Source organism: Anolis sagrei, chromosome Y, assembly GCF_037176765.1.
Source record: "Anolis sagrei isolate rAnoSag1 chromosome Y, rAnoSag1.mat, whole genome shotgun sequence".
In the NCBI taxonomy this organism is placed as follows: domain Eukaryota; kingdom Metazoa; phylum Chordata; class Lepidosauria; order Squamata; family Dactyloidae; genus Anolis; species Anolis sagrei.
The window spans coordinates 68161700-68174951 of NC_090035.1; the positions used below are offsets into that span (position 1 = coordinate 68161700).

General features: G+C 39.4%; 1 protein-coding gene across 1 annotated transcript; it reads left to right on the forward strand.

Annotated features, from left to right (window-relative positions):
- The first annotated feature begins 1441 nt into the window (after nucleotides 1–1441).
- LOC137095422 (phospholipase A2 inhibitor and Ly6/PLAUR domain-containing protein-like) lies at nucleotides 1442–9608 on the forward strand. Its single transcript, XM_067462083.1, has 6 exons — nucleotides 1442–1519; nucleotides 2279–2374; nucleotides 4646–4762; nucleotides 5348–5500; nucleotides 7922–8065; nucleotides 9300–9608. Exons 2-6 carry the CDS (start codon nucleotides 2326–2328, stop codon nucleotides 9440–9442), a joined length of 606 nt encoding a protein of 201 aa, XP_067318184.1. The 5' UTR covers nucleotides 1442–1519; nucleotides 2279–2325; the 3' UTR covers nucleotides 9443–9608.
- The last annotated feature ends 3644 nt before the right edge of the window (nucleotides 9609–13252 follow it).

Here is a 13252-nt window from a genome sequence, read left to right on the forward strand (position 1 = left end):
CCCGCAGGGGAGAAAAGGGTAAAACCACTCCTGGCTGAGTACTATTTCACAGTAAGCGAGTTTCTGTGCAAAAAACCTTGCCAAAATTTTGCAGGAAAATGTAGATTTTGTGCAAAATAAATGTTCGTGGGATAATATATTGCTCCTGAAAACACTTTCTTTGACGAAACACGTTTTGATTTCTTTCATAACAACATCCTGAAGTGCTTTGTGCTTTTCCTACAAGGCAAAGGGTTGGACTGAATGGCGCATGTGGTTTCTTCCAACTCTATTATTCTGTGATTCCATGAATTATCTCACAAGGTTGACTCTTTAAATAAGGACATTTTTCTCAAGGATGAGAAAACATTCAAGTATTCTTTAGGTTCCTACTTAGACATCAATGCACAGGAATGGAAAGAATCTGAGTTACCACAGTGGCTGGAGCAGGTGACACATTTCAAGGCTATGCAAAGATGGACAAACTGATAGCAAGTAGTAAAAAATAGCTTAAATAGTAAAAAAAAAGGGATAGAAATTTTAAACAAGGATGAAATTTAGTGATTAATATTTAGTTGTGCTTAAATGTAAAATTAATGCTTAAAGCAGGCATGGGCAAACTTTTTTGCCTTTGGGCCAGATTGCCGTGTCAGCTGGGAATGTCAGGCTGGGCCAGGAAATAGGGGGACCAGGCACATACTGGGTGGGGAGGGTCCAGGAGATGGCAGGGCCAGGAGGGGGCAAGGCAGGACCCGGGTCATATTCAAGTTGTCGTCCAGCATAAAGCTGCTCACCCCATTCTTATTCCAGGAGGAAGACAGGACATGTGGTGACTGTCCCAGTCCTCTTCCCCCAATCCTTGGGCTGTCCTCTTGGCACTATGCTGGGAGAAAGACGAGACAGGTGATGACTGAGTCCTCTGGAGGGCTCTCATCCACCATGTACTTTCCTCGAGCTATCCTCCTGGTATAAGGATGGGGCCGTTTACACCGTCCTTATGCCGGGAGGAGGGTGAGACACACAGTGGCTGAGAGCACACCATGTGCCTTCCTCCCCCATTTTTTTGGCATAAGGACATGGCAGGATGCCTTGTCCTTCCGCTAGAGGACAGGGAAAATGAGAAAGGCCTGAGGTAAGCAGCCAGGGGACCACTTCCTGACCCTGGGTCTTCGTTTGCCCATGCTTGGCTTAAAGTATAAATATTTGCTAGTGCTATAAATATTTTTATTTTATCTTTAATAAATTGTAGAAGAGAATAGGTGTTTAAAAAGTAAGTTACTCTTAGAATGTCACCTACTTTTGAGTAAGCAGGTGGGATTGGGACAACTCAGTGGTTCAGTCACAGCATTTCAAAAAGAGAAATGGATGTTTACATGTAAGTAAAGTTGTGTAAGGGGCGAGGCAACCTTTGAGCTTATGAAATATGTGCTCAGATTTCTATATAAATAAAGAAGGACATGTGAGTCAAAGAAACTGAGAGAGCACATTAAAAGGTTTCTGTTAGGTTTATGTCATCTTAGTTTCGGGCTGAGAACTTTTGGTAAGTTTCCCATTATCCATTTATTTGCAATGTCTCCTGTTTTTCTGTACCATAGGTAGAACAGGATTGCTTGATAGAAGGGTGCTGGGAGAAAGCTCTTAACATTTAGATGCCTTTTCCAATCAGAAAATATACTCCTTTTGGGATGATAACAAATGCTCCATGATGGCTGTTGGCCCAGCTTAGCATAAAATTCTGCAAATGGAATATCATGTGGATGGTGTTATGTGACCCTTGCTTTCCCTGTCAGTGTTTCACGACTGGCTATGCCATTAAACACAATTCTGCAATTGGGTTCCCGTTGGTTTTTCGGGCTATATGGCCATGTTCTAGAAGAATGCTTTCCTGATGTTTCGCCTGCATCTGTGGCAAACATCCTGAGAGGTTGTGAGGTCACAACCTCTGAGGATGCTTGCCACAGATGCAGGCAAAATGCCTGCATCTGATACAGCAGTACTAGGGCTAGTTTCAGCAAGGGCAGATTGATTGATACACATTGGTTTATGAATTCATGAGAAAGACATGTCTGGAATCCAAGGCAAATCAGTAATGTTCACTTTTGGCATGTGGAATATATTCCAGAATAACCAAAATAGGGTTTAGTATTTTGATATCTTCTTTAAGGAGCAGGCTAAAACTGAGACAGGACTGAGTGATGCAGAAGTCATCAACTTCCACTCTTTGATTGACCTGTTTAGAATCAATTTCCTTCAATTCTATCAATAGATTTTTATTAAATTATGTTGATTTGCATTACAGATACAGTTTGCTTCTGAAGCTATCCTTTTGAATTCACCATTGTCATCATGCAGATTCTTCTGGGAGTCCTTGTCTGCCTTTTTCTTGCTACTTCAGGTAAAAAGGGTTTTGTATCTGATAGAGGAATATGACCTACATATGTAGGTCAATACAATATGTAGCACACAGTGTTGTAGGAAAGGGCCATCTTTGATGGCCTCTATATCAGAGAGGCCAAGAAGTATTGCATCAAGGTGCCAGGCACTGCGATACTGTATGTGGTGAAGTGTGGGTGGCCAGTGGTTATTTAAATCCCAAATGCCCCTTCACTTCCCTTTTTTACTTCTTCCAACCCACACTCCCACCTTAACAGCAGTGTGAGCATTGCTGATTGACCTTGGAGCTAGTAGAATTTTTCTTCCCTTTACCTTTTGGCAAAAATATTTATTTATTCATTTATTTAATTTTGCCTACTATGCACTTAATTTTGGAGTCTCTGATGATCAACTAAGACTAGTGACTGTAAACAGGGTGTCAACTGGCAGATAGTGGGGTGAAATACCCCCACTGCCTCTTTCTAGTTTTGGCACAGATTAGAGATAAGTGTTCGATGAAATAACATCGCTGTTGTTTAATTCGGTATTCTTTATCTGTTATTATTTCATGGCTGGTCATCAAACAGGATTCTTTCTAGGACTTTATTCTTCCCCAACATGCTTCCTCTTCCATGTATTCATTTTCACATAATGACAGGTGGTTGCCTCCATCTACTTCGTAACACTAGAGAATGAATCCAGCTTAAATCTGGTTTCTGCCTCCTGCAGAATTCTGGGGTTTGTAGTTTGGTGAAGCTCCCTAAACTACAAACCCCAGAATTCTGCAGGAGGCAGAAACCAGATTTAAAGTGGATTCATTCTCTAGTGTGATAAAGTAGCATGTCAGTGAGATGGCAAACCTGGGATTGGTTTTAAGCTGAGCTCTAAAGTGCTATCCAAGGTTCTGAGCCTTATTTCCCAAACATGTTCAGCATCTTACATGAATCTCTTAAAGTGAAGACTAAAACCCAGAATAGAATTGCTGCCTCAATGATGTGGGACACACCAGCTACTATTGTTTTGCCATGTGATACAAGTTCTCTTGATGACTGCCCTATACCAGAAAATGTCCGAAAAAGTTGCCTTTCCAAATTCTGAATGAAATACTGCATGGATAAAATTGGGAGATGCCTCTTGATGACAAATGAAATGGTGTATGATCTTTTCTGGCATGATGTAGTGATCTGAGTGTTGTCTTAGGACACCATAAAACCAGGGGCATCACGAAGGGTTTGCAAGGGATGGTGTGGGAAGTGTGGATCATACTACAGAAGGTAACTGTAATTACTAGGGAGAGGATGATGGGATCGAAATAAAAAAAGGTCCCATCTCTCCCCTCCTTTGGTGAGAGCTTGAAGACTTGGTGGTTTCAACAAACCTTTGAGAATGACCAGTTCTAGCCCAGCCCCAAACATTGTTGAATATGGCCTTATACTTCCTACCTATTACCCCAGTCATTCCTCTAATAGGCCCTGGAAATGAGCAGCCACAGATCCGTACCTGCTATTGCTGTTAGCCTGTTATAGCACTGTACTTAATTCCCGGTCCCCTCATATTTTGAGTTTGCACTAGCCTCAGCCTGGCCTTTTATTTGCTCTGAACAGGCAGGATTATTTTTAATATATGTGTTTTATTGTGATAATTTTATGCTTATGTTGTTTTGTTAATTTTATGTTATGCTGTTTACTCTGTATGCTTTGGTGAAGCTATTTGGAAACCACCCTGAGTCCCCCTAGGGAGACAGAGCAGCATATAAATAAAGCTTATTATTATTATTATTATTATTATTATTATTATTATTATTATTTCTACATTCTTTCCCTCCTCTTTCCCTTTTTTTTTTGGCACAGACTAATTTCAGCAAGAGTAAAGGAGACATGAATAGAGAGAGACATCACAATGGGTGCTGGGAGATTTGGCCATAGGCAGCATTAAGATGTTTGCAATAGAAAAACCCTAGTACCTACCTCTGCCCTTCTATTTGAGGGGGAAGCAGAGGCAGAGCTTGGCTGGGATGCATGAAAAGATGTGACATTGTTAGCAGGTCTGTTGGGGGAGGCAACAAGCAACTGGGGGTGAAACTATGGGTTATCCCACTGGGCAACACTGCAGAAGACCAGTGGGTCACAGAAAATCATTAGGTGACCTCTAGCTGGTCATACTCTCCCAGCACAACAGGGAGGCAGTGGCAATCTTCCTCTAAAAAAATCTCATCACAGGGTTATCTAAGTCAGAGTTGACATGAAGGCACCTAAGAACAACTATGTGATATTTTCTATTGTTTCTTCTCCAGGCAACGCATTGTACTGCGAAGTCTGCACAGGCCTTGGCACCAGCTGCACAGGTGGCCTCCAGATTTGTAGTGCTGGCAATGATACCTGCATCATCGCTGTGACTGAAAATACACTAGGTTGGTGAAAGGAACCACATCTAACTATGTGTGAAATAACTTGCTTTTGACTCTCCCATTGGACAGGATAAGGCAGGCCATCATTGGATGGAAGATATACATCAAACATCAAATAAATAGTTATGGTGTTTATTATCGTTGACATTTTCCCTGACGAGATGTGTTTACAAAGTCAAAATGCCATGTAGATTGTGGGCCTGAAGGCACTAAGATATCATCCAAGTTTGGGAATTTCTTTTTAGCCCAAGTGATGTGTGGAGCCAACAATCAAAAGGACAGGACCAAATTCTAAGCTGTAGCCTTTAGCCTGACATTTTTATCATGATAAAGACTGCTAAAATTTGAGTTGGGGCAAAGTGAGATTTGAGATGTGCCAAATTTGACTCAAAGGACCTGATATACCCATCCTTATTTTAGAAGAAAGATATGAGAACATTAGACTAGCTAATGCAATCATGGCTTCTTGAAATCTCGACTATCACACACTGTCAGAAGGGAAAAAATAACCCTACCTTCAGAGACAAGCCTACCTTTTTTCATGTATACATATCATCTAACAAACGTTTTCTCATTTTACTTCTGCAGTTGGAGATACAATTCAGACCATTGCTAAAGGTTGTGGTTCTTCCAGTGTCTGTAAAGTTGGGGTAACCTATATGAATTTTGGACAAGGAAAGAAAATACGATCAAACACTATTTGCTGTGTGGGAGAGGCCTGCCGAACAGCAGTGCCACAAAGTAAAGTTTACTTATTTCTAATGTGTATTTACTTATCATAATATACTTTTCAATATTTTTATAGCCATTTCCATGCATCTAAGGGTGGATAGTTCAATTGTTTTTCAATGTCATGTCTATTGTATTCATGTTTATTCACTGAATTCACATGAAAATGGCAATTTAAATATGTTGGGTTAATATATCCATTTCAAATAATACTTTTAATATTTAATGTTGATTATTAAAATATTAAATGGCAAATATTTGAATCTGTTCTACAAAAGTGGATTTCCAAGCATTTCTTATGTTCAATTGTCAATGGAGTCATTAGGAGGCCTTTTGGGAGCGAAGGGGGGGGGGGGGGGGGAGTGAGATATTTATTAAAAGCCTCTGATATCTTAAAGCATGTCTAAAGTATGACACTATGATCAATTTTCTTCAGTCTTGCTGGAGGTCTTAGCTATTTCTAGAGAAATATCTCTAGGAATCCCTAGGTTCTCTAATGCAAATCTATGCTTACCTTTCTGTGTCACTAATTGCAGCAAGTATGGAGGGCTGACTATATTTTCTCTGCATGTTTTTCTTTATGGAACTTGTTGCAAAAAAAAAGTTGCCGATTACATTATTTAACAAAATTTGAAAAAAAGTGTTATTTCCTGTTTAACTGCGCACTCCTTACGTAGAAAGTAATTGTGTTATACTCCAGAAACTTCATTTTTGTAGCTGCCGCAAACTATTATTTATTTAAAACATTTATATTCCACCCTTCTCACCCTGAGAAGGGTTGGAGCACAACATATATATGGCAAACATTCAATAACATAAAATGACATATATAAAATAAACTATAAATATATATAAATACTAAAATCAATTATCTCCACTTTAAAAACAATTGTTTAAAGCCATCTCAGATCAGCCATACCAGATCCTATTGTTGCCTTATTGCACTGTCCCAAAGGTCTCACGACCAAGTTTTTAGCATCTTTCTCATGGACAGGAGGGGGGGGGCGCGCTGATGTAATCTCGCCAGGTAGGAAGCCCACTAGCCAAGGGGCAATCACTGAGAAGGCCCTCTCTCTCATCCCCACCGACTGCGCTTGTGACAGGGGCAGGATCGATAGCAGGGCCTCCCCGGAAGATATGTTGAATTAGTTGAGACTCAGTGAGATATTCATGGAAAACCTATGGCAAACCATGCTGCAAGAGGTTCCAGATATTCCTCATGGACATTATACGGTTGCTGACATGTGGAATAAAGTTTTTGCAGTTTAATAAAAAATTTCTATGTTTTTATAATAGAAATAATTATGAAATGACATTAATAACCTAGGAACAAAAATTGTGTTACATAGGTGGGTTCCACACAAACCTTTAACCCACATCCAGTTGGGTTTAAGAAACCCAATTGGGTGGAGGTTAAAATCTGCACACCTCCCCACAAAACCTGTACTTTTTGGGAGTGTCTAGATGTCCTGCTAGACCTTCTGGCAGGCACCCAGACACCAAACAAAACCCTCCAGAAAAGGCCTAATAATTAAAAATTATTCACCTGGCCACCATGAAACTGCTGCAGGAGTCTTCCTGGTACATAAAAATGATGTGCTATGGGGGGGGGGGATTGCTCCTGGCCCCCTTCTCCTGATGCATCCTTTTTATGCTCCAGGAGAACTCTGGCATCAGTTTCATGGTGCCAGGTGAGTAATTTTTAATTCTTAGGCTTTTTGCAGGGGTGGGGGTGGGAGAGGTTGCATGCTGGCTTGGGTTTTCTGTGCTCTAGCATCCTAGAAATCCCAAGACAGCAGTGTGCATTGGGTCCGTGATGCGATCCACACAGGGCTCACACCTTGAAAGACCTGAATCTTATGAAAGATCTGGGCCTCTCCGGCTGTCACATTAATTGGGGACAAAACAGGAATTTCCTGTTTTGTCTTGAACTAGTTCGATTTTACCGGAGTTGTCATTTGGATGCCTCCAATAAAAGTGCACAGGCTCGAGCATTTTGGGCCTTGTCTGGATGGGCCCATGGTGCCATGAAACCACATCAAAATGTCTTGTAGTCTCACTCACAAGGGAGAAACACACCTGAAATTCTTTATTCTTGCATGTGGAGAATGGCATAACTGAAGTTCTACATCCCTAGAATCAAAGTGTTATTGAGTTTAGGAAATGTGGAAAAGATTGGCTGACATGAAGATAAAACTATTTTCTCATATAGCCTACCTTACTTGGAATGATACAACAGTGACTCCACAGAATAAAATTCCCATACTACTTTCCTGACAGTTGCATGTAGTTGTTATCTGATGTCTGGCTGGAAAGTTCCAAGAAAATCTGTGGGTTGTAGGACTTTTCTATTCTGGTTTTTTTTTTTTTTGCATTGTCCTCAATCATTCCTTCATCTTGCATGTTAATAGGCTTTTCTTGATTTGTTTACAGTTCCTCCACTGATCACCCAAACCAATGGAAAGCATTGTCCATCCTGCTATGCTGTGTCACCCAGCAGTTGCAATGAGGATGAGATTGTGGAGTGTGTTGGACCAGAAGACAACTGTCTTGATTTGGCTGTAACTGTTACTTATGGTAATTCTAATTTCATAGGTTATATGTATTAATTATTTATTTTATTATTTACAGTATTTGTATACCGCTTTTCTCACCCTGAAGGGGACTCAAAGCGGTTTCCACATAGGTAATGGCAAAATTCAATGCCAGCACAAACAATTACAATTATACAATTACAGTTATATGCAGTGCAGCTACACCTTTTCTATTTTGGCCAGGGACAGGATGAGAGGAATCAAAGTGTCATGCCACACCATGATTTTAGCTCTTGCATTCCAGCTGCAATCCTTACAACCTATCTCCATCAACATGATATATACTATCTCTTGGTCTGTAAAGTCCGTAGGACCTGATTGATCATCAGGCTTAGTATGATATATCATCATTATCCCATTTCTTTTACTCTTAAAAGAGACTCAAAGCAGCTAACAATACTAAAAATACTATGAACAATTTAAAACCTTAAACACATAAATACTAATAACAACATAGACCCATCAGTAAACAAACAATCATTTTAAATTCTCCCATTTCAGGAGGAGTTCAATGTACACGATACATCTGCATAGTTTCAGAGGCATAAACACTAAAATAAATTCAACCTGGAGCATTGGAATAACCCGTTAAACCCATTAAAAACTTATTAAAATACATTAAACACTACTCAGCATTAAAGCTAGTTTGGACACTAGACATTCTGCATAAGTAGAGTAGATTTGCGCTTGGAAAGAGTATCAAAATGGACTCAAAGCCATTCTTTTAGAGACACTTTTCAAGGAAGCAACTAGAGTCAGAGGAGAAAGTTCTCCTTGCCTTTCATTTGTCTTGAGGAACAATGTGTAAATAGTATGTAGAATGGATTTGCCTGTCCATGAACAAATATTTACTGGTATCATTCACAAATAGGATATTTAACCCATTTATGGAACGACTGGATAGTGTGTGTGGTGTGTGTGTGTGTGTGTGTGTGTGAGAGAGAGAGATTTGTGTGTGTGTGTGTATGTGTGTGTGTATGTGTGTGTGTGTGTGTGTGTATATATATATATATATATATATATATATATATGTGTGTGTGTGTGTGTGTATATATATATCTCAGAGGAATCTCCAGGACTTGAAACAAATTTTGCCAACCAACCTCTCCATTTGGCTCATCCATTCCTGATAGAAAAATGGGGAGTGTTCTTTGGATAGAAGGCGAGTGAGAATCTGTGGCTGTTTTTAACCACCCTGTGCAATTTTTCCTATTCAGGAACTTTTGTTGCCAGAACTCTTCAGAAGGGCTGCGTGAGCAAATCAGTCTGTGATAATATTAAAACAGGTGAAACAGAAATGAAAGAGGTGCACAGTCTCGTCACAAAGGCCAAGTGCACAGCGGCCTCCAGCCTGGCCTGAAAAGTGGACAACTCAACATCCCTGGCCTCCTTCTGGAAAGTACCTTCATTTCATCCACTTACATTGTGTTGTATAATTTAACTTTCCCCCAAAGCAACTCAAGACTCCTGTGTGTCTTGGATGAATTCTGAATGAAAAGAATAAAGAACATGAAATATGAAGAAAATATGTGTCTCTTATAGTTATGCAATGGTGGCAGAAGACAGGAGTTCAGTTCAAGGAAGAATCCACTCCAGGTTTTGGTCTGAAATTTAAATCAGCTGACCAAGCTGTTCAACCCTATCTCCATAATAGATTTTGGTCTTTGGATAGCTCAGAAGTTTAGAATAAAACCTGAACTAGAGCCACCAATGATCACTTTGTGCCTGGTCTAGTATCGCACTGGGAAATCATAGACCAAAGTAGCTAGAGTAGCCTGGAGAGACACCTCTGCATGAACAAGCATGCATTGACAGAGGAGTCGGTTTACCAACAGTTACACTCTAGCACTCCAAACTTTCAAACTTGGGTATTTATTTATTTATTTCCAATATTTCTATCCTGCCCTTCTCAACCCTCAAGGGGGGACTCAGGGCGGCTTACTAATTGGCCACAATTAGAAGCCTCAATATTATACAAATATAAACACAAATAGCAACAGTTTAAAACAGCAAATAAAACATTAAGTTAAAAACATGTTAAAAACATTGTCATCAACCATATAGCCAATTTCAGTCTGGTTCAACATTCAAGGTGCTGGCATGCTTGCTGTCCAAGGGCTTGGTCCCAGAGCCATGAATTAACCTTCTTCCTAAAAGAAAGGACCTGATCTCTCTGGGGAGCAAGTTCTACAGGTGTGGGGCCATTGCCGAGAAGACCCTGTCCCTCTTCCCTACCAAGTGCACTTGTGAGGCTGGTGGGACCGAGAGCAGGGCCTCCCCGGATGATCTTAAGCTACGAGGCAGGATGTAGAGGGAGATACATTCAGACAGGTAAGATGGGTAGATTATAATGAAAGGATTGTCCAAACGGACTCATGTAATGGTGGGAGAGAACAACACTTGCTGGTGAATTATGGATAGAAGCAACGAATAACATTCTTAGGCCCTACAAAACAGTAATGGTAGTCTTACAGTGATTGAGTTCAACCTTTATTTCAGTTCAAATGGCAAATATCCCACAATCATAGGCAAGTTCTGTAGGACAATTGTGGCAGTTGAAACAGCGATGAGGGTTCACTTCAGCTCGTGAACAAAAGTCTTTTTGTTTCAGCACAAATGGCAAATATTCAATAAGCTTTTCAATAGCTACTTACGGTATATCTTGCACCCCTTGATCCTTGCTAGACAAACCACTTAGGTAGATAAAGGATTGATAAGGAGTGATATCATTAAGAGTGCGTAGCAGCAAAGACCTTGGACAGAGATGTGAAGTTCTGGCCGCAAGTCAATGCCAATACAATCTGTGAAAGTCACTCGTGAATCTAAAACACCCCAATGGGACAAAAGCAAGCAGTATCAGCATCCATTAAGACTGTTGGATAGCTTCAAATTCCATTGGTCCAAAGTTATAGCAATTTTCAATGGATTAGTCACTATCTAGTATTGGGCTCAGGTAGTAGATACTTACCAGGAAACACTTCATATAATTGTGGTGGAAAATTTGGTCTTGAACTTAGCTTTTACCTTCCTATTCTCAAAGATTAATTCTTTAGGGCTCCCATAACCACTTTTTAAAGGTTATAAAGCTACTACTTAGGTAGGCATTTGACTCTGAATGTATTTATTTCCTGAGTGAAAAGGATCTGACTCATTCTCATACACTTAAAAACACCCATTGAATCAGCTGTTGAAGCAATGACTTTAGTTAAGATTAACAATTGGATTTAAACTCATATCCACCGACTACAATTTAATACAGACACTTTAGGGATTAAAATAATATTTTGAAATGGTCAAAATGGTCAAAATGCATGCTTTTTGAGTGTTAAGAAAAATCCAATGAGAAAAATCTTAGAGGACAAAAATCTTTGAAACTGCAGCACAAAATCTGAAAAGAGTTTTTTTCTGCCCAGAAAAAAAGTTGTTTCTGGTGCATAACATACTATACTTGGAAATGTCTTCTGCAGGAAAAAACCCCACATGGATGATTTGCACAACACTTTTATTTTATTGTTGTTGCTGGTGTACATGCTGTATATTATATATAATATTATTGTATTAATCAAAAATGCTGTTCCTTTGCCAAAAAAGTAATGTTTCCTGAACTGGTGAATTTTTTTATGAAATAAGTCCTGAATTGCGAATAGGCTTTGCAAAGTGCCTGGCTTTCGAAGATGTTCTTATATTGTGAAAAACATGGCTCAAATTACTTATTACTTTCTTCAAGAAGAAAATTAGTAAGGAATTACTTCCCTACTCCTCACTTAACACCACTCAAGAGGAACAAGTGACACAGTTAGTGTGACTTTATTTACCCGTAACAGTAGTACTGTATATACTTGCGTATAAACTGACCCAAATATAAGCTGAGGCACCTAATTTTACCACAAAACTGGGAAAACGTATTGAATCAGGTATAAGTCGAGGGTGAGAAATGTAATGTAAATTTCAAAATAAAAATAGTAACATCAGTAGGTTAAATGTTTTTGAATATTTACATAAAACTTTCATTTAAGATAAGACTGTCCAATTCTGATTAAACCATTATTCTAACCTTCATCAATGTAAACATCCTTACATATCCTTCCAATAATAATAGAGAGTAAAATAATAAATGTAATAAAATAATAATAGAGTAAAATAATGGAAATGTAATAGTAATAGAGTAAAATAATGAAACTGTAATAATAATAAAGTAAAATAATAAGTGTAACAACAACAAGAGCAAAATAACAACCTTGACTCGAGTATAAGCTGGGGTGGTGGTGGTTTAAATCTAAGAAAAGGGCTGAAAAACTCGGCTTATACTTGAGTATATACGGTAAGTGCAATTGAATAAAACTGGAACATTTTTCAAAGTAAATAAAATTATTAGAATAGGCAAAGTTAAACAATAAGGTGAGACCAGGAGAATAAATATTGAACATTTGGTAACAAAATATTAACTGGAACAGTAATCTTGATATTCTTCCATTCCCATGTTTCTGTTTCATTCCCATTTAGATATTTAGGAGAAACACAGATGAATCGATTGACAAGTAGACTGTTAGGGCAACTAAAGTTAGACTTATTGTACTTCCTACAGGCCTAGGTGGCAACAGCATATTCATAATTTGGGGTAGCTTTTCTGTATTCAATTCATAGAATCATAGAATCAAAGAGTTGGAAGAGACCTCAAGGGCCATCCAGTCCAACCCCCTGCCAAGAAGCAGGAATATTGCATTCAAATCACCTCTGACAGATGGCCATCCAGCCTCTGCTTAAAAGCTTCCAAAGAAGGAGACTCCACCACACTCTGGGGCAGAGAGTTCCACTGCTGAACGGCTCTCACAGCCAGGAAGTTCTTCCTCGTGTTCAGATGGAATCTCCTCTCTTGTAGTTTGAAACCATTGTTCCGCGTCCTAGTCTCCAAGGAAGCAGAAAACAAGCTTGCTCCCTCCTCCCTGTGGCTTCCTCTCACATATTTATACATGGCTATCATATCTCCTCTCAGCCTTCTCTTCTTCAGGCTAAACATGCCCAGCTCCTTATAGGGCTTGTTCTCCAGACCCTTGATCATTTTAGTCGCCCTCCTCTGGACACATTCCAGCTTGTCAATATCTCTCCTCAATTGTGGTGCCCAGAATTGGACACAATATTCCAGGTGTGGTCTAACCAAAGCGGAATAGAG